Here is a 21,253-nt window from a genome sequence, read left to right as displayed (position 1 = left end):
TTTAATGTACATTTTGGGTGTCCCATTCAGTAAAAAACTAAAATTCCGTTTCCGTTTTTCTCAGGTGGTCTGTCATAACGTTTTTAGAGCTCTATCGGACACTGTGACGTTTGGTATTAGTGTTCCTGAAAACAAGGGACCCACACACACATACTGTACAGCATATTTTTACAGCTAAAGGTGTATATATCATTTATACACACATACACATTGGCCCCCACAGACACTTTTTTTCTCTCAGTGTCCCCAAGTCAAAATATTTGCCCAGCTCTGGTTTTGACAATAATGACTGTCTGTTGTGCCACTTTCAGTGGAAAGTAAACCGAATACAAGCTGTACACTGACTACTTATAATTTTCATTACTATTGTCCCTTGATGATGATAAAACATGAGCGGCGTGCTCACTGTGCAGTCAGTCTGCAAGCGACTTTCTTTCCATGGGAGTGTGTGCTGCAGTAAAGTGTGACGCATGAGGTTGGCGGCTTGAGATGGCAGCACGGAGAAAAATGATTGAATTCATGCATTTTGGCCTCCAGGCAGAGAGGCCTTGACACGTTAGCTTCAGGTGCTAACAACCAGTGACCTACCTTGGGCAGGGAAATAACATGGCGGAGTCTTAACCAGCGACCGTCCTTTCCAGCATGGAACACATCAGACGATTAGCATCTTCATTAGCGGATGTGCCTTTAATGAGAACATCACATTTGTGCTTATTTTTGGCCTGCAGGGATCAGACTTTGGAGTGTTAAGGGTGTGTTGGGGAGAGGTCATCAATGATTCATACAGAGGATTCCATCTCACCGTTTAACATTCCCCTTGAGTGTGTGTTTCTTCATGAGGTTGCGCCACATATCAAAGGCTGCTAGGCCCTCCAGGAGCGCTAATCCTGCACCGCGCTACCGTCTTCCGCTCGTCTTAGTCGGAACACATGAGTGTGCTTTCTGGTGCCAGGATGCAGGCTGCGGCGCCAAACGTCTCTGGAGCCTACGGTGCAATAATGTAGGTCATCTTCCAGCGTCTGGGAGGGGACGACGCTGAAAAGACAAGAGGAGGAGGCAGAGCATCCGTTGGATTATCGGTCTCAGTTTGGCTGGATGATGCGTTTGAAACGGGTCACATTTCCAAACATTTCAGCGTGTAACACGTCTCAGCTGTTTGTTACGGAATACGACTCGTCCTGTTCGGGGTCACGGCCGGGGCTCGAGCAAAGCTGGTCAACTGGCGACGCACGTGAATGACTTCAGACGTCATAACTTGGGAATTTTGCGGTACTTTCTTGAGGAGGACAGATGAAGAATTGAGTCTTTTCTCAATTGAATAAATGTTGTCACAATGTTGGATATTTGTGTTAAACAATGCAAAAGTGTCAAATGATAAACTTGCATGCAGTTTTGGATGCCTCTTTTCACGGGGTTTTGCAGTCTGGCTTTGTTGTAATGTCAAAGGGGTACACAGGATGTACTTATTTGGACATTAAGTCAAGCTATTAGCCAGAGGTGGAGGAGTTCTGTATGAGGCCTGCTGAGTTTGAGGAAACACACACAAAAAAAAGAGCAGGTAAATACCGTGAATTCCGGGTATATACACACATTTTATATATATTTTTTTATATACTGTATATATATACACACATATCCCCGCTTCTTTTTTCCTACGCTTTGAACTCTGCGGCTAATAAATGGACTCCTCCTAATAAATGGCCATCATGTTTTGAATTCAACCAATACTTTTTAACAGATACTGAAAAAGTGTGTTATTGTTTGTGCTATGGTGCCATCTTTTGCACAAGTCCGGGGTGAACGTCTACAGTATTTTTTTCTGTTTAGTGCTTTTAACGGGAAGTACAAATGCCGTTCCGTCTTCTAGTCATCCTTAGTGTTTCAACTCTTATGGATTCTTCACTCATCACTCCAAGCAACGTTTGCAAATTTTACAATATAACTAAAGCAATTTATAGTTACTATGCCGTCCTATTTGTGATGTCTGTAGGAGTGTTTTCGTGCATATTTGTACGTGCTCTTGTAATGTAATCAAGCTATCGTCGTTAGTATTAGCTATAATGCTAGCACGTTTACGAGTGTCTGTGACTGTGTTATTATTATTAAAGTACAATGGCGTTTTTGTATTGTTTCAGTTTCGTAAATTCACCAAAACGTCACCGTGGAGTTATTGAGTCTGTTTAGCTAATTGGAGAGCTAGCTTTCACAGCTAGTGGGTCCATGACGATGACTTCTGTTTTGTGTGATCAGCCGTTTTTTTACTGCCGTGTGACAGGCACTGTTTGGAAACAATTAAGGTATGTAAATAAACATTTACAAAACCGTTCTGTGTAAACAACTCATTTTACAACGTATATATCTGCGGCTTTTATCCGGTGGAGCTAATATATGGAAAAATATTTTTTCTAAAAAATTTGGCCGGGGGCCGGGCTGTGTGTGTGTGTGTGTGTGTGTGTGTGTGTGTGTGTGTGTGTGTACACACACACACACACACACACACACACACACAACCGTTCAAAAGTTTGGGATCACCCAAACAATTTTTTGGAATAGCCTTCATTTCTAAGAACAAGAATAGACTGTCGAGTTTCAGATGAAAGTTCTCTTTTTCTGGCCATTTTGAGCGTTTAATTGACCCCACAAATGTGATGCTCCAGAAACTCAATCTGCTCAAAGGAAGGTCAGTTTTGTAGCTTCTGTAACGAGCTAAACTGTTTTCAGATGTGTGAACATGATTGCACAAGGGTTTTCTAATCATCAATTAGCCTTCTGAGCCAATGAGCAAACACATTGTACCATTAGAACACTGGAGTGATAGTTGCTGGAAATGGGCCTCTATACACCTATGTAGATATTGCACCAAAAACCAGATATTTGCAGCTAGAATAGTCATTTACCACATTAGCAATGTATAGAGTGTATTTCTTTAAAGTTAAGACTAGTTTAAAGTTATCTTCATTGAAAAGTACAGTGCTTTTCCTTCTAAAATAAGGACATTTCAATGTGACCCCAAACTTTTGAACGGTAGTGTATGTATATATATATATACACACACACATACATACATACATACATACATACATATATATATATATATATATATATATATATATATATATATATATATATATATATATATATATACACACACATTTAGAGTGCGATGATGTCACAATATCGATGGGAAAATGCATTTTTAGACAATTTGATTTGCCTGAGCGGCTACGAGACACAGAGTAACAAGTGGTAGAAAATGGATTAAGAAGGACAGATAAAACTTTTTTTTTTTTTTTTTTTTTACATGGGACTTCCCGCTGACCTGATTTTGGGGACCCCTGGTCTAGAAAATATTATTGTATTATTGTCATATAATCTTGGCATGTGCAGAAAAACATCAACATGCAAAGTGCAGTGAGATACTTTTTTTAATGCAGCTCTGTATCGGAAAGTGTACAGGTGTACCTAATGTTGTGACCAAGTGAATCTATATAATGTTAATAAAGTTTATTTTCGGCCGTCTCTGGGAAAAAAAATAGCGGTAATGGTCATTTTCCAGATATATTTTTTTCCACAAGATATATGATAATTTTGGAGAGGTTTGGGCAAGGTTTCATTTGCAACCTGGGAAAGCCTACACAAACAAACATCTTGCAAAGAGACTTAAACGTGTATACAACATTTACACCAAACAATGAGGTGGTGACTTGCCCAGAGGATAGGCTCCAGCCCCCCTGTGACCTTGGGAGGGACAAGCAGTAGAAAATGGATGGATGGATTACCAATATATACAGTACAGGCCAAAAGTTTGGACACACCTTCTCATTCAATGCATTTTCTTTACTTTCATGACTATTTACATTGTAGATTGTCATCGAAGGCATCAAAACTATGAATGAACACATGTGGAGTTATGTACTTAACAGAAAAAGGTGAAATAACTGAAAACATGTTTTATATTCTAGTTTCTTCAAAATAGCCACCCTTTGCTCTGATTACTGCTTTGCACAGTCTTGGCATTCTCTTGATGATCTTCAAGAGGTAGTCACCTGAAATGGTTTTCACTTCACAGGTGTCATAGTTTTGATGCCTTCAGTGACAATCTACAATGTAAATAGTCATGAAAATAAAGAAAACACATTGAAATGAGAAGGTTGGTCCAAACTTTTGGCCTGTACTTTATCTAAACCCAAAGGAAGAGTTTTAAATGCAGATTCAAATCACAGCTCCCCTGTCACAAAGACCATGTGTTTACGTTATGACCTTATTTATGATCTTAGTCCTTTGGTTAGTTGCTGATGAAGTGGCCGATGAGTATGTTTTTAAATCCAGCATTTAAACTCAACAGTACTTCCTTATTGCAAATTGTGCCGTTTTATATGAGTTGACCCCTATTTTAATCTTTAATCTGCTTTCAGTGGATTATTTGAGTGAAAAGTGGACCACATTTGCCCCCCTTGGACTGATTCCATTAATGTATTTTAGTACTTTATGCACCATCTGCCAAGTGGTTTGTGTGGAAATTGTGTTAAATGTCCCTTCTCGATGCAATAAACATTGTCCTGGCTATGAAGACAAAAAGGTGAAGACCAATTAACCTGTTGGGACATTTATCATTCATCCCAGCAAGGGAAGGAATGAGTTAATGCACCTGAGCGCCTTTTTTAACGGACTGGGATCGGGTTGCCAAAAGGAATGCAGCAAGCCGCCAGGTGGTCTGTTTCTGCGTGCATGGGAGGTAATGCACGTTGATGCCAGTTGACAGGTGAGACTTGGGCATCTGGACAGACAAACCCCGCCCACCGCCACCACCCAACGCCTTGCCTCCCCTGAGGGGCCTGAGTGGATTTGGGGGCTGTGCGAGGAAGTCGTTAATCTCCATTTAGGTGACATGTTGAGTGGCCAACAAAAGGAAGCGCATCCAAACACTCGCATGAGAGCAAAAATAAAAACGTCACTTATCTCCAATTTATGTCTCCGCCGTTGACCGTTTAACGCGTCATTTCGGCTTGCATCAGCTTAAAAAAGAAAGTGAAAGTAGAGGACGTTTTAGGTAAAGACTGATGGTTACAGTTACACTGAGGGCCACATCGCAGTTATGGCTGCCCTAAGAGGGCCGCTTGTAACCATATGTAATTTAGGAATATAAATGTATAAGAATTCACCTCATGATATTATGAAATTGCTGTGCCTTTGATTATAATATTTGTATTACATACACTACACTGTACAAAAAAAAAATCAGTTAAAAAAACCCAAAAACTGACAGCTGAGTCGCCACAACTTCATCGTAAAATTTACTGTTTTTTTACAGCATATTACTGTAAATGCAAAAACGGTATTATAGTTGTTTTTTTACTGTAAAATCTATTGTCATGTCTACAGTATACAATTTGATGAATAACTTGCTTTGATATAACTCAAGCAGATATTTATTTTAATTTGAAAAAGTTAGAAATTAATGATAGTATTATATTTGTTGCATTATTAGATAATAAAGTTTAAAATATACTCAATAGCATGCAATACGTCTAAGTCTGTCACAATGAAAATATTACATTTAGTAAATCATAAAATGCTTTATTGACTCATTTCAGGGGTTTCGCGGGCCGCTTTAAATGATGTGGCAGGCCAAATCTGGACCCCGGGCCTTGAGTTTGACACCTGTGCTGTAAGCCATGCCTGTCAGGTTTAAACAACGTACTATATCGCACAGCCACACTAGCCGGCATCCATCACTAGGGATGGGCACCAAATTGAATCCAAGTCCATCGGTACGACCGAATATCAACTCACATCAAATCAAGCAGCGCTTTATTTCGATACCTTTGTTGCACGTGACACGTCTAGTTGCAAACTCGGCACTTCAACAAATAAAGCCTCGCTTTTGCACACAAGGTACAGTCACCAACATGTTAGAAACATTTAATTTCTTATTTACATGGATTTCATTTGACATAGTTTTTCTGCATGTAAAACTATAATTATTTTATGAAATGTGTTTTGTGTTCATATTTGTGTGTCGGGAACAGATCTACATTATTCCTTGTTGGGAAAATTGCTTCGGTTTACATACGATTCTGTTTTTGTTGGACATTTTGAAACGGATTATTCACGAAGACTGAGGTCTTCCTGTATTGTCATCAGGATTTATGTGCAAAGTTTCTTACCACCTTGGCACAAGTCATCAATACTATCATATTATAATTTTTTTCATATTGGCTTCATGACAATAATTTCAGGCAGGTCTGCACTTCTTGCCAACTGGCGCCATGTTTACACCCACAGAAACCTTTCTTTCCTGCGGGCCGTACCTCTGCGGACAGGCCTGACATAAAGAGTTGCTTTCAAGGAGTGAGGAGATGTGAAGTCCCCCTGAGATGCTCCCAGCACAAAGAGGCTTGTTCCAAACATTCTTGTCTAAGGAATCCAGCAGCAGGAAGAGGGAGGCGGGGTAACCCCTCAGTGTAGACCACAGAGGCTCTGGCAGTCCATTTTGGGTCCTAAAACAGTGAAACCAGTTGGATCATTTTGTCTCTGCTCAGGTTTTTGGTCCCGGTTTACAAATATTTTCCTTTCCGAAGAAATAATCTGAGTGGGACTCACCAAGAGGCATGATTATTTGCACCTGGAAACTAATCAACAGTGTGCCATCTGCTCCTGATTAGCATAGGCAACGCCCCCGTTTCCATATGAGGAAGCAAAATAAGTCAAATGTGTAAAAATACAATCCGTATTATGTGCACACCGTCTCTTATAAACCAGGTTAATTTAAGTTCTTTAGAACTTTTTTTGAATACCTACTGCAAAACGCTTGTCAAAGATCCTCTATATCAGGGATCCTCAAACTGTGGTACGCGTACCACTAGTGGAGTCTGTAAAATACGTAATGTACCGTATTTTTCGGAAATAGTTTCGTTTTCTCAGAAATCGACAGTGAGCCTTATAACCCGGTGTGCCTAACGTACGGCATAATTCTGGTTGTACTAAGTGACCTCGAAGCAATTTTATTTGGTACATGGTGTGATAAGTGCGACCAGTAGATGGCAGTCATACATAAGAGATAACCTGCAAGATGACGCGGGTAAACACCAAAACTTTAAATGTTCCATTTACAATATAGAACATTACACACAGCGCTCAAAAATCTGTCAAAATGTTTTTAGTACGACTTCGGTAAGCTATGAAGCCGCACGGCTTGATGGATTGTCAGCGCATTAAACATACGAGTATTATTAATGGCACCTATTAGCAGACATATTATCTGGCATTGTGTTTCACAACATTGGTACCTGCTGATGTGTATTTGGGATCTGCATAAGTCCTTAAAATGTGTGCGCGTCCGCCATTGTAGTCCGTGCTTAGTCATAAGCTTCTTCTTTTTCTCTACCTTCTTATGCAACATTCATCTTCCGTTCTTACTTATATCTGTCAGGTAGACTAGCTATCAAAAGCGCTAAAACTGTAGTGGGTTTACATAATTCACCCACGGAACTTTAGTTATTAGAGAGTTCTGGTCGGATGCTTTTTCACGAGACACATTACCGATGTTGATGTTGCATTATTGAGCCACGAATGAAGAGATGCTGCTCCATTATTAATTGAAGTAAAGTCTGAATGTCATTTAAACAATTAGCTCCATCTTTTGACACTTCTTCCACTCCTGTCCTTGCACGCTACACCGCTACAACAAAGATGACGGGGAGAAAACGCTGTCGAAGGTGAGCCACGTAAATAAGACCGCCCACAAAACGGCGCATCCTGAAGAGACGCTCAGAAAGCTACTTGAAGACTGTCTGTAAAACATAATATATGCAACACTTTCACCAAAGAACCACCATTACATGTTATGTAGACCACGAGGAAGTGTTTTACATTTAGAAAAAAAATCATAATATGACCTCTTTAATGCGCCTTACAATCCGATGCGCCTTTTGTATGAAAAAAGACCTGAATAGACTCGCTCATCAGCAGTGTGCTTTTTAATCCGGTGCGCCCTATGGTCCGAAAAATACGGTATATGGAGTATCATTGTTGATCATAATTGTGCATTGTGTGTGATGTTACAGGGGCCAAACCTAGTAAATATACTTGTAAATAAAACCTCTGTCTTGTTCTTAATGAATACTTTAACCTACTGTGCTACTGTATTCAAATGTTGGTCATTATGGTGTTTCTTGGAGAGTTAAGGGTTTTCTGACATGGTGAAAATAGTTTGAGAACCACTGATCTATGTGATAGGAGGTGCTGGGCTCTGCTTTTAAGGATCTTCTGCTGGTCTACAGTCTTCTGAATGTCAGGAATGCGCTTTTGTCTCAAAGGGCCTCCTCCTAAACTGCGAGTCAAAGATCCTCTATTATGACAGGAGTGCTTTGCTCTTTTTTAAAGGAATCTGCTACAAAACCTCGACCATGTCTCGTGACTAACATCTGATTTAGACTATAAGAAACGGGTTCCTCTTGTAAAAGATTTAGGGCTAGACTTCATGGTTTTTGTCCACTGAAGTCAGTTGAATTGTCTGAGTTGTCAGTCATCTTCAGAACTGGAGGATTTCTATCATTTAATATGATTTCTTCTCCAGACGCCTCTGCTTTTGTTCCATGGATGCCTCCCTAGAACATTCCAGACGCACCTGGACGCCATTTGTTCTGTTTTGTATTTTTTACGCTTGCAGCACAGTTTATTCCAGGGCGTCCTCTATACCTCAGGAATGTCTGTCGGGGGAAGAGAGACTGTAAATAAATAAGAGAGATGAGCTGGGTGTTTCTTTCCTGAGTGGCCGACGAAGGGTGTGGGTCATTTTTGTTTTGTTGCTCTTTTGTCAGATTCTGGAACAATGTGTGAGTCTGCTATCTAGAGCTCCACCCGTGTTTCCTGTTTCATGAGGTTCCACGTGCCGTAGCTGCTTCCAAGGCAGTAAAAGAACAAGCATGAATAATATATAAAGTCGGACACTAAATGGATGACCCTCAGGTATCCGTCCCTCGCTAAGCCTTATTTACATGCATTCACAGTATACAAACAGGAGCCTAATACCCTTAGACCTGCCGTTCAGTGTCAGGTAACCCTGAAAAATGCAGGGACATGTGAGAGGCGTCTAAATATAGAGGCGACGCAGCATCACTCGCTTCCCCATGCGGCCATTTTAATTGTCACGTTACGCTGAAATCCACCGTTTGCTTCCTGCGCTAAGGTGATGTTCTTATCAAACACTGACACAAGCTGCATGGAATGAAAACAAACATAAAAAGTCCTAATGGTTCATTGGCTGCGGCGGCTGATGAAAGAGGGGTTTTCCACATTTTTACTCGACATAGTGGGAGCAGGATAACGAGGAGCCCGCTGGGATGCCGGTGTTTTGACTTTGCCATCGGGCACAAGCCGCACAGCATATCAATATATAGTGCAAGGTTAAACACCTTGTACAATTGTCTCACGTCTGTACTTGTTCTTTTTTTGGGGGTGCGGTGGGGAAATCCCATCCCCGCAAGGCTTTTTCAAAGATTGAAAATATTCTCAATTAATTGCTGGTGCAAGAGTGGCCCAATGAGACCGAGCTGAGATCTTTTTAGGTCACACAATAGCATCGATTATGATGTATCTATCTATTATATATTTCTACACATACACTTAGGTATATATATATATATATATATATATATATATATATATATATATATATATATATATATATATATATATATATATATATATATATATATATATATATATATATATATATATATATATATATATATATACACATATATATACACATATATATACACATATATATACACATATATATATATATATATATATATATATATATATATACATACATATATACATATACATATACATATATACATATACACATATACATATACACATATACATATACATATACATACATATACATATATATATGCACATACATATACACATATATACATATATACACATATATACATATACACACATATATACATATACATGTATATGGTAAATGGGATATACTTGTATAGCGCTTTTCTACCTTCAAGGTACTCAAAGCGCTTTAACACTATTTCCACATTCTCACACACTGATGGTGGGAGCTGCCATGCAAGGCCCTAACCACGACCCATCAGGAGCAAGGGTGAAGTGTCTTGCTCAAGGACACAACGGACGTGACGAGGTTGGTAGAAGGTGGTGATCGAACTAGGAACCCTAAGGTTGCTGGCACGGTCACTCTTCCACCTGCGCCACGCCGTCCCCATATGTATATATACAGTGGGGCAAAAAAGTATTAAGTCAGCCACCCATTGACAATCAATGGGTGGCTGACTAAATACTTTTTTGCCCCACTGTATATACACATACATACATACATACATACATACATACATACCACACACATACATATACATACATACATACATACATACATACGTATGGTAAATGGTTGATGGGATATACTTGTACAGCGCTTTTCTACCTTCAAGGAACCCTAAGGTTGCTGGCACGGCCACTCTTCCACCTGCGCCACGCCGTCCCCATATGTATATATACACATACATATATACACATACATACATACATATATACACACATACATACATACATATACATACATACGTAGAAAAAATTTGTCTGGGGGGCCAATGTGTATGTGTATATACACATTTAGCTGTAAAAATCGGTTGCACAGTATGTGTGTTCGGGTCCCATTTTTTTCTAGGAACACTAATACCAAAAGTCACAACATCAGATGAAATTCTAAAAACGTTATAACAACCACCTAAAAAAAAAAAAAACGGAACGGAATTTTACAGTTTTTTACTGAATGGGACACCCAAAATGTACTTGAAAATAAAGAAAGTGGGATTTACAATATTAACTATGAACAATAAAACACTGAATATTAACAACATATGAACATCGCTCTTCTTTTACTTCTCAGACCAGCTCCTCAATAGACATCTTTTACAATCAAGCAAAACACAACAAAAATGTAACAAACAGCAAAATATGAATGCAAAGGGTAGCAAACACCTACAATAGGAAATATTATCACTTTTATGCAGACATTTGTTGTAAAAATTTCTCTGTTCCTGACACATGCGTTTGGGGCTGGCTGCTCTGAAAACAAGCCCCGCCCACTCTGCTTTGTTCCTCGTCTGAGCTGCTGTGACGTAGATTACTGTAATAACTCCTGTAACACTCAAAAGCGCAGATTTCAACCATTGAAATACTTTCTATAGTTCAAGACTTACATTAATTTAAAAACAGCACTGCACATCATAATTGCGGCGACAGTTTTGATGTTAAAGAACTAAAAAATTATGTAGAACGTCCGTCGGGCCGGATTGAAAATCTGAATGGGCCGCATGGGGCCCGCGGGCAGTATTTGGCCCAGGTCTGGTATAATCTATTGTTTGTTTGCCACTGTGACAGTGACAAACTTGCGTTGTACTTCTTCATATCCATAATAACTGCTCTTGATGCACTCTGTTTTAATGTCAAGAAATATGAGTGGAAAATATAATTGTTGTTTGAGTTCAGTGACCCTGTTAAACATTGCAACACTTTACACACACACACAGATTATATGTGTATATATATGGATGCATATACACTCACAATCAAACAGAGAAGCGGATGTACTGGTGCAAATCAATTATTTGCCGTCCACAAACAGGCGCACATGTGCATACACACTGACAGTGCGGCACGTCAGCGTGTACACACACAAGCGGATGTGGCGGTGTGAATCAATAAGGCTGTGTTGTCACAGTGTGACATGTGAGCATGGCGGGGAGCAGATGGCCTCGGGGTGCCTCTCTCACACACAAACACACACGTACGCACACACACACACACCGTATCATTACCACTGCTGGGATTACCCGGTGCAACTACCCATTAATAAACAGTATGGCATTATTGTTTTTTCCCCAAATGCCCTCACCCGCCCAAAAAAAAGTCAGATGACCATGTAAATAATATCCCTGCAGTGTCCTTGCCAGCATCTAGAAATGGGATCTGTCCAGAGGGCGCCAAGTGAGGTCAGCCATTGCTCAGATATCATTGCAGGGAATATACTGTATTGATTAAACTACATTTATATTTACTCCATTAGGTACATCTGCCATCAAACCATTAGAAATTATGTCTACACGACAATAGTAATTCTCAGTTTAAGAGTATTTGTGGGCGCACAACTGATGCTTGATGCATAAACGCAGAAGTACGATGGCCCAAAGGGTAAAAACAGAGACAGGCTACAGGCACATTAGAAAGAAGTTGCAAATATGTGACGGGTCCTATTTAAGAAAAAAAAACCTAGAAAGGAAGAAAATGTTGTTAATATTTATTATTTACAATGTTTTTATTGTATTGTATTTGTATTATTATATACAGTACAGTACTGTGTCTGTATAATTATGTATTTATTGTACAGGATACTATTTACACAGAATGTTTTTTACACCTTATTTTATTATTTTGTATTCATCATTTTATTTTATCATACATATTTTAATATAATAATTACTGATAGTAGATTTCAGGTTGTTTGTATTGTTATATACAGTATATTAATATGTTTTATGTATTTACTAGGGTTGTCAAAAATAACGAGTCAACTCAAGCGATAAATCACAAAAACATATCGCATTAATCAAGCATTTACGCAGATTAATCGCAGAATTTATTTTGAGCGTACTTGCTCAAAGTGTATTCAAGTAACACATGACAAAATAAATAATGTTCGTTGTGACAGTTGCATTTGCATTTGTGTCCATATATTGGCTGTACACGTTTAAGTTAATTTAAATTATGCAAATGAGAAAACTTGTGATTAATCATGATTAATCCAAATTCAAAAGGGTGATTATTCTGTTAAAAATAATCATTTGACAGGACTAGTATTTACCAGTAGTAGTTTTTATATAATTTTTTATACATTAAACAGCTTTATACTGTATGTAACTTATGGATAGGGTTAGGTTGTGCAGGTGTACCTAATGAAGTGACCGGTGAGTGCACAGGAGGTGCCTTATGAAGAGTTTTGAAATAATCCGTGTAATTCGGTACCCTGAATGCAACATGAAGAGGACCTACCCATGTTCACAGGGGCGGGTGGCCGTCTAAGAATGTATCAATTTCACTCAAGGTGCACACTTTCTAATTGGTTGTCGGCCCGTCGTTGCAACTTCAAATAATGACACCTACTTCAAAGAACATGGCGGGAAGTGGAAAGGAGAGGACTTGACAGATTGATTCTTTTCCCTCTGAGCTGTTTTTAATTTGCATTTTTTTCATGACAATATACTTCGCTTGCAATGTATCTTCTGTCGGAGCACTTTTTTTTTTTTTTTTACTACGTCCCGGATTCATTTGTGTCACATTGCCACTCAGAGGACATGTCGACGTGTCTAGACGAGGGCGTAGGAAGCCAGCGAATCCAAAACCACCCACTTCTAATTAAGTCTGCAAATTGACCTATAAAAGTGTTTCATTTGTCTTTCATATTTTATGTCACTCGCTCAGTTTAATCGACATAATTTGAAAAGATTCAGCTGGCGTGCCTGATGAAATGTACTCAAGCCTCATTAAAATGGAACCCTTGGATTGCAATCTATTGGTGGTGGTGGGGGTTAGGGATGGGTACCGAATTCGGTACTTTTATAGGGACTGTCCAAATTCTGTCAGAACTACCGGGTCTTAATTTGCAAAATCAAACAGTGCCATATTTCAATAACTTTGTTGCACCGACTCAAACATTTATCGAAGAAACAATCACTCAGAGTCAGACCGCCTCTGGGTAATGTTGCAGTTTTACATGCCAACAAAGCAAGCAACACCAGAACGTACCTGCTCGCTCCACTTTTGAAAATGCGCTAGCTTAAAGCTAATTTATATTGGATTTGCCATAGACATGCTACTGATTATCATTAGCGATTTTACACAAATTTGATCAAGAAAACTACAACTAAGGTAATGTTACAATTTTCCATGCCAAAAAAGCAAGAAAAAGGCGCTCAAAAGACTCCACTTTTCAAAATGCGCAAGCTCAATTAGTACATTAGATTTGCTATTGGCATACTAAATATTAGCATTAGCGATTTTAACACCTCCATATTTGGTAAAGAAAACTACAACCAAGAAGTAGGTTACAATCAAACAGCTGGTGCGTAATACGTACAATACTTACAGAATTAACACCTTGTAGAGCGCAACAAAAAGCGAGTTTCCGCTTTATGGCAAAGACTTTTACCTGAATTGGCAACACACCGTAGCCTATACACTACTGCCATTCAATGTTTTGGAATTGCAACTGCATGCAAAGTCTACTGCTTGCAAATGCGACTCAGAAAATAAATGTGTCCCTGGACACATGAGAACTTAAATTATGACCAATGTATGATCCTGTAACTACTTGGTATCGGATCAATACCCAAATTTGTGGTATCATCCAAAACTAATGTAAAGTATCCAAACCACAGAAGGATAAGTGTTGATCACATTTTAACAGAAGTGTAGATAGAACATGTTAAAAGAGAAAGTAAGCAGATATTAACAGTAAATAGATGAATAATTCATTTTCCACCACTTGTCCATTATTTAGACAAAATAATAGACACAATATGTTACTGCATATGTCAGCAGACTAATTAGGAGCCATACATTTTGGTACAGGTACCAAAATATTGTTATCGGGATAACCGATAATTCCTTACTAAAATAGACCCTGGGCTACACTTTTTTTGCATTCAACTTGTACTTATTGCAGTGGCGTGCAGTCACTAGAGGCAGGGGAGGCACGGCCTCACCTGCCATCATGGAAAGAAAAAAAAAGTAAAAAGAAAACAAATTAAATTGTTATATGTATCCAGTGATTATACTAAAGTTATTTTCCATTTAACTTCACCAGATTTAGATTATTTTTATTTTTATTTTCACATTTGCCGTTCAAATACTGAGAAAAGACGGTGCGGTGATCAGCAGCCAGTTGAAGCACTTGTGCCTCAACATGGATTGTGTGCAATGACTCGGCTAACTGCTGGCCTGCTGTGCAGTGAGACCGTATTGCTATATGAATTATATTATACATTTCCATAGTTTAGTTAGCTGAGGTATATAATGTACAGTGTATTTTGTCAACAACTGTATGTGTGTAACGTATTTCTTGTGCTGAGCGATCATAAAACTGGCGGCTCGTCTCATAACCCCGCCTCCTGGTGCCAAGCAGGCAAGCACCTCCGCCGCAGAATTCACCGCCCGACGGGAGCGCCACACCAACCAAAGCCCACACCCAAACCCTCCACGTGCAAGACCGAATCCACCCAAAAAAAGTCACTTAACAAGAAGCCAAAAAGTGCAAAAACAACAATGCTCGTGCGCCGGAGGAGCCGTGAACAGGGACACAACATTAGGTACACGTGCAGACTACAGCGCGGATTTCATATTTCATTCATTCACAACTCTTCCAACACGAACACCACTGCTCCCGCACTTATAAGTAAAGGTAAGACCATAATAACGTTTTTTTTATTAAATGTGCTTTTTTGTGTGCTACAGTTTGTAAGTGTAAAGTTAAAGTTAAGTATACCAATGTGATTGTCACACACACACTAGGTGTGGTGAAATTTGTCCTCTGCATTTGAACCATCCCCTTGTTCACCCACTGGGAGGTGAGGGGAGCCGTGGGCAGCAGCGGCGCCGTGCCTGGGAATAATCTTTGGTGATTTAACCCCCAATTCCAACCCTTGATGCTGAGTGCCAAGCAAGGAAGAATGCTGGTATGAGCTTTTAAACATAACCCGTTAACTGCTGCCAATCAAATGGTGAATAAGATACTCTTTAGGGTTCATAGGTTTGTAAATCTGACTGTGATGAAGTCAGTGCCTCACCGGACATGAACCTCACCGCACGCCACTGACTTATTGTAATACCATATCTAATAAAAAATAAAACTCAATTGTGGAGGACAGAAGGTGAGAATGAGAACATATTAAACATTCTGAACTTGAGTGTAATTGAAAAGGTGAAGCTACAACCCCTGGCAAAAATGATGGATTCACCAGTCGTCAAGGATATCATTCAATTGTTTTACTCTGTAGAAAAAAACGGAACGTATTTCCCTTGCTGCAAATCTTGCATTTCACAAAGCCAAGTTTGTCAATCTTGTCAAACACAGGACTAAGTTGGGTTTTATCAACAGTTTCTTCCAACCAAGACCAGCGCCAGCAATTTTTAACTAGAGGCATGTCTGTTAATGGGTGCCATTTTGCGGTCCTTATACACACACACACCATAATACTCGTATGTTGACAATCCATCAAGCGTAGCGGCTTTATAGCTTACTAAAGTTGTACTAAAACATTTTGACATATTTTTTGAGCGCCATGTGTATTATTCTATTTTCTCAATGGAACATTTAAAGTTGTGGTGTTGTTTATAAGCGTCATCCTGCAGTCTACATGTATCTCTTATGTGTGACTACCATCTACTGGTCACACTTATTATACCATGTACCAAATAAAATATCTTCGAGGTCGGTATCCACAACCAGAATTATTCAGTACATTAGGCGCACCGGGTTATAAGGTGCACTGTCGATTTTTGAGAAAATGAAAGGCTTTTAAGTGCGCCTTATAGTCCGAAAAATAGGTTAAATAGTGGATTTCATAAAACAAAACCAGACCTTAAGCTGATTAAGGTGATGCGTCACCACTTTCATATTTCGCAGGAAACATTGTTTTCTCAACTGTCTTCTTCTTTATGTGGACTGGCGAAATAAATTAAAAAGAACCCAAGCAAAACCGAACATCGCGCGCGACGGCATCTTGTGAGCAAACATTTGTCGCATCTGTGCTACGCCACTGCAGGCAAACGGCGAAGGTTGATGACGTAGTGAGAATCAAGCGACATCCGAATTCCTAATTTACTTTAGTGTTTATTAAAACCAGAACGTTGCCATTTGAAATAAATATTGTTTTATGTCATGTCCATACTTGCCAACCCTCCCGTTTTTAGCGGGAGACTCCCGGTATTCAGCGCCTCTCCCGATAACCTCCCGGCAGAAATTTTCTCCCGACAAACTCCCGGTATTCAACCGGAGCTGGAGGCCACGCCCCCTCCAGCTCAATGCGGACCTGAGTGGGGACAGCCTGTTCTCACGTCCGCTTTCCCACAATATAAACAGCTTGCCTGCCCAATGACGTCATAACTGTAAAATGATCGAGGGCGAGTTCTTGGTTTCTTATGTGGGTTTATTGTTAGGCAGTTTCATTAACGTCCTCCCAGCGCGGTAACAACACACAACAGCAGTCACGTTTAGTCTACCGTAAAGCAGTTCTTCTGCTGTAAACAGCAATGTTGTGACACTCTTAAACAGGACAATACTGCCATCTACTGGATAGCCTCCAGAACACTGAAATTCAAGTATTTCTTTTATTTATATGTATAAAAAAAAAAAAAAAAAAAAATTATATATATATATATATATATATATATATATATATATATATATATATATATATATATATATATATATATATATATATATATATATGAAATACTTGAGTTGGTGAATTCTAGCTTAAATATATTCCCCTCTTAACCACGCCCCCCGACCACGCCCCCCACCCCCCGGTATCGGAGGTCTCAAGGTTGGCAAGTATGGTCATGTCTCTTGTCTGCTTTTTCCTCCAAAACGAAACAACTGAATAAACATCCTCCAAGTCTGGTGATTCACTCATCTCATTTTTTTAGAGTGTGTACATCATGTGATCGCCAGGGTTGAAACAGCAAACGAGGTTAAATAGTTGAAATTGTTTTTTTGCTGGTGAGAAAAAAGGCAGGGGACAAGTTGTCCTGTTTTTAAGTCCTCTGACTCAACAATCATCTGAGTCTCAGCTGACACAGTCTGCTGACTGCAAAGTAATGTACTCGTGAAAGTGTCATAACCTTTTACAAAGGGACTGTTTTCAATCAATATGCTCTAAAAGGACACCCATAAAGAGGTCAGTGCACATACAGGAAGTGGTGCTGTGCCTATAGCAGCTTACAAAACTTTGTCCAGACGTGCGTGGGGTCAGAGGTCATTGATGTCTGACCATGGCTCGATTATGGTTCTAGTCAAGTCATCCAAGCATGTCTTTATGGACTCTGCTTTGTTTCACTGAGTCATGTTTGGTCTGGTAAACAACCTGTTCTGGTTCCAGTTCACTTAAGTTCAAATGTGAAGTACCAAAAACACGGACCAGTGTTAAAACCATGGCAAAAAAATAAGTGAGACTTTCTAGGTTTGGTTTAATTCAACCTAACTCTGGTGCAATGGCTCTGATTCTGATGGTTCTGCAGTTTGTTGCCATCCAATCAGGTTATTACTTTATGTATACATATTTTACTGGGCGGCTTTTGGTCTGATGATGAAAATGCAAGTGTGAGCGCTAATAATTCAATCCACTTCTGCCTTTGATCTGGACCAGAGTAGCATATTGCAAGCCAGTCCCTCCAGGCTGTGCTAATTCATAGCGGCCTCGCCACTTTTGTCCAATTCTCACACATTTTTTTGGCCGATTGAATGTCCCAGCAGCACTTAAATGCAACTGTTCAACCAATCAAATGTCTCCCTGCATTGCCCCACTTACTTGTTTATATTGACAGAGATGCCTTCATTCACTCATTCATTACTCATCATTCTCTCATTTACCAACCAAAATCGAAAAAGTAATCAGAGCAAAGGGTGGCTATTTTGAAGAAACTAGAATATAAAACATGTTTTCAGTTATTGCACCTTTTTTTGTTAAGTACATAACTCCACATGTGTTCATTCATAGTTTTGATACCTTCAGTGATAATCTACAATGTAAATAGTCAGGAAAATAAAGAAAACGCATTGAATGAGAAGGTGTGTCCAAACTTTTAGCCTGTACTGTATATAATGTAATTAATTTGGGTTCTAATCTTTTTTTGGTTGTTATGTAGAGGCAACACGAACATCAACTTGGATCTACATTAGCTTTATTTTTCAATTCACTTACATATATGACCTCCACTGGCTGCCTGTCAAATACAGAATCCCCTTTAAAATACTCCTCACCACCTACAAGGCACTCCATAACCTGGCTCCACCCTACCTCTCTGACCTCCTCCAGCCACACGTTCCGTCCCGTTCCCTCAGGTCTAGTGACGCTGGCCTCCTGGAGGTCCCCAAGACCAGGCGCCGAACCTGGGGCGACAGGGCCTTCTCCGTGGCTGCCCCCTCTCTCTGGAACGCTCTCCCCAGGCACATCAGAGAAGCCCCCTCCCTCCCTACCTTCAAAACCACCCTAAAAACTCACCTCTTCACATTAGCCTTTCCAAACTGACCCTGCCCTTGGTGTTTCTTTATTATTATTATTATTATTATTATTATACAATTATATATATATATATATATATATATATATTTTTTTTTTTTTTCTTTTTTCTTTTCTTAGTTTCTTTTCCTAATAAAGTTGTTTTAATCCCCCCCCCCCCCCCCCCCCCCCCACACGTGTAAAGCGACTTTGGGTATTTAGAAAAGCGCTATATAAATCCCAGGTATTATTATATACAACTTATGCAATGTACGTAATATGTAAGCAAATACGGCACAGTGTCAATTCCGGTCTTTCAACAATCGTTATTTCTTCAGAATCAAAATATATATTTATGTATTACGTATAGCCTATTATTCGCGCACTATTGATTAGTGATGCACTGAAAACCCAGCCACCGGAGAAAAACTTTGCTCACAGAAGCCGGATGTTGTGACGTAGTATCCACTTCCGCTGGCGGGTTGCGTCTTTTCCTCCGCACACGAGTTACATAGCTTGCCTCAAGCTGACAAAAAAGTCACATACGGGTCGCATTGCGTTTAGACTGAAGTCATATTTGAAAAGATCAGATTCCAAATCGGATTCAGACTACCTGGCCTGAATCTGATGCAAAAAGATCAGATTTGAAGCACAAAAAAAATCGAATCTGTGTCACTTGAGGGCAAAAAAAAAATCAGATTGAGTGTGCAGTGTAGACGGGGCCTTTAGCATGCAGCACTCACAACTAGGCTGTGACGTCATTCCCAGCTACGACTTTCAACTTCCCTAGGTAACTGGAACGCAGCAACAGTAACTAAACAAGGGTGCAATTCAAGACTATTAGTGTGCTCCATTTGTACTAGGAAGTCAGAATTTCTGGGTTCCTACTTAGAAGTTTCAACTGGAATGCCTCTCGAGATCAGATTTCCTACTCGGAAAGTCGGCGCATTCTTACCACCCTTGAGTTGGCATCAAAGATGGCTGCTCTGAATGTAAACAATAAAATATGCTAAGTATGTTTAACACTTAATGACGTAGCCTATAATATTTGTTATTAGCACTTCTGATTAGTTTTTGTTGCACTAAATTAGCCATACACAGTATAATGTATTTTGGACATTTACATATTGTAATGATACTGTAGTGTAAACAATTTTTTTTCATGTGGTGTATACGTTCTACATCGCTCGCAATAGCGTCTGTGTTTTCTCTTCATTTACCGTGTTTGAAGGTTGCAGAAAGGTGCATATTTGCCCATAAGTTGTTTATATTCAGACAAGGCGAGTGTAAAATGAGCTTTCGTGGACGTGGCCACCTTGATTTCCGAACTCGTAACTCGGCTGTGACGTCATTACCGGCGTTGACTTACTGGATGTAGCATGTTAGCATATGCTCTTTCACACAATATTTGGGTAATCCATCTGTACAATAGCTCAAGTTCACATCAACAAAGGATTATTTTGTGTCTACCAGCGCTTCTTTATGTTGAGCTTCTTCCTGTTATACTTCAATCCACTTTATTTGTATAGCACATGTAAACAACAGAAATGTTTGTAAAGTGCTGCACAACAATATTAAAAACAATATTCAAATATTATCCTTAGCTCCACCAATGACTGAATAAAAACAAAATAAATAAATAAATAAATATAAAAACAATATAAAAATAAATATGATTAAAAACCAATTAAAACAATAAGTAGAAATAAAGATTTTAAAAACACAGGACCACACAACTCACGTAGTGTTAAAAGCCAAAGAATAAAAGTGGGTCTTAAGACGAGACTTAAAACACTCCACTGTGGGAGCAGTTTGAACATGGAGGGGCAGAGTGTTCCAGAGCTTAGGGCCGACCACAGAGAAGGCCCTGTCTCCCCTAGTTTTAAATCTCGTCTTGGGCACCACGAGCTGGAGCTGGCTCT

The 21,253-nt window shown here is 39.4% G+C and overlaps 2 protein-coding genes across 2 annotated transcripts in view; one reads left to right on the top strand and one right to left on the bottom strand.

Annotated features, from left to right (window-relative positions):
* The window catches only part of LOC133630849 (laminin subunit alpha-3-like), a 288,676-nt gene that overhangs the window by 233,973 nt on the left and 33,450 nt on the right, over window positions 1–21,253 (bottom strand). The window contains exons 5-6 of the mRNA XM_062022652.1: window positions 803–1,035; window positions 589–685 (exon numbers count right to left, since the gene is read on the bottom strand). Coding sequence (XP_061878636.1) covers window positions 589–608 — 20 coding nt within the window. The 5' untranslated portion in view covers window positions 609–685; window positions 803–1,035. The remainder of the gene's footprint in view (window positions 1–588; window positions 686–802; window positions 1,036–21,253) is intronic.
* The window catches only part of bcl2b (BCL2 apoptosis regulator b), a 54,657-nt gene that overhangs the window by 9,132 nt on the left and 24,272 nt on the right, over window positions 1–21,253 (top strand). The window lies entirely within an intron of this gene.

This window comes from Entelurus aequoreus, linkage group LG16 (genome assembly GCF_033978785.1).
Source record: "Entelurus aequoreus isolate RoL-2023_Sb linkage group LG16, RoL_Eaeq_v1.1, whole genome shotgun sequence".
In the NCBI taxonomy this organism is placed as follows: domain Eukaryota; kingdom Metazoa; phylum Chordata; class Actinopteri; order Syngnathiformes; family Syngnathidae; genus Entelurus; species Entelurus aequoreus.
This window is presented reverse-complemented; position numbering and strand designations above follow the sequence as displayed.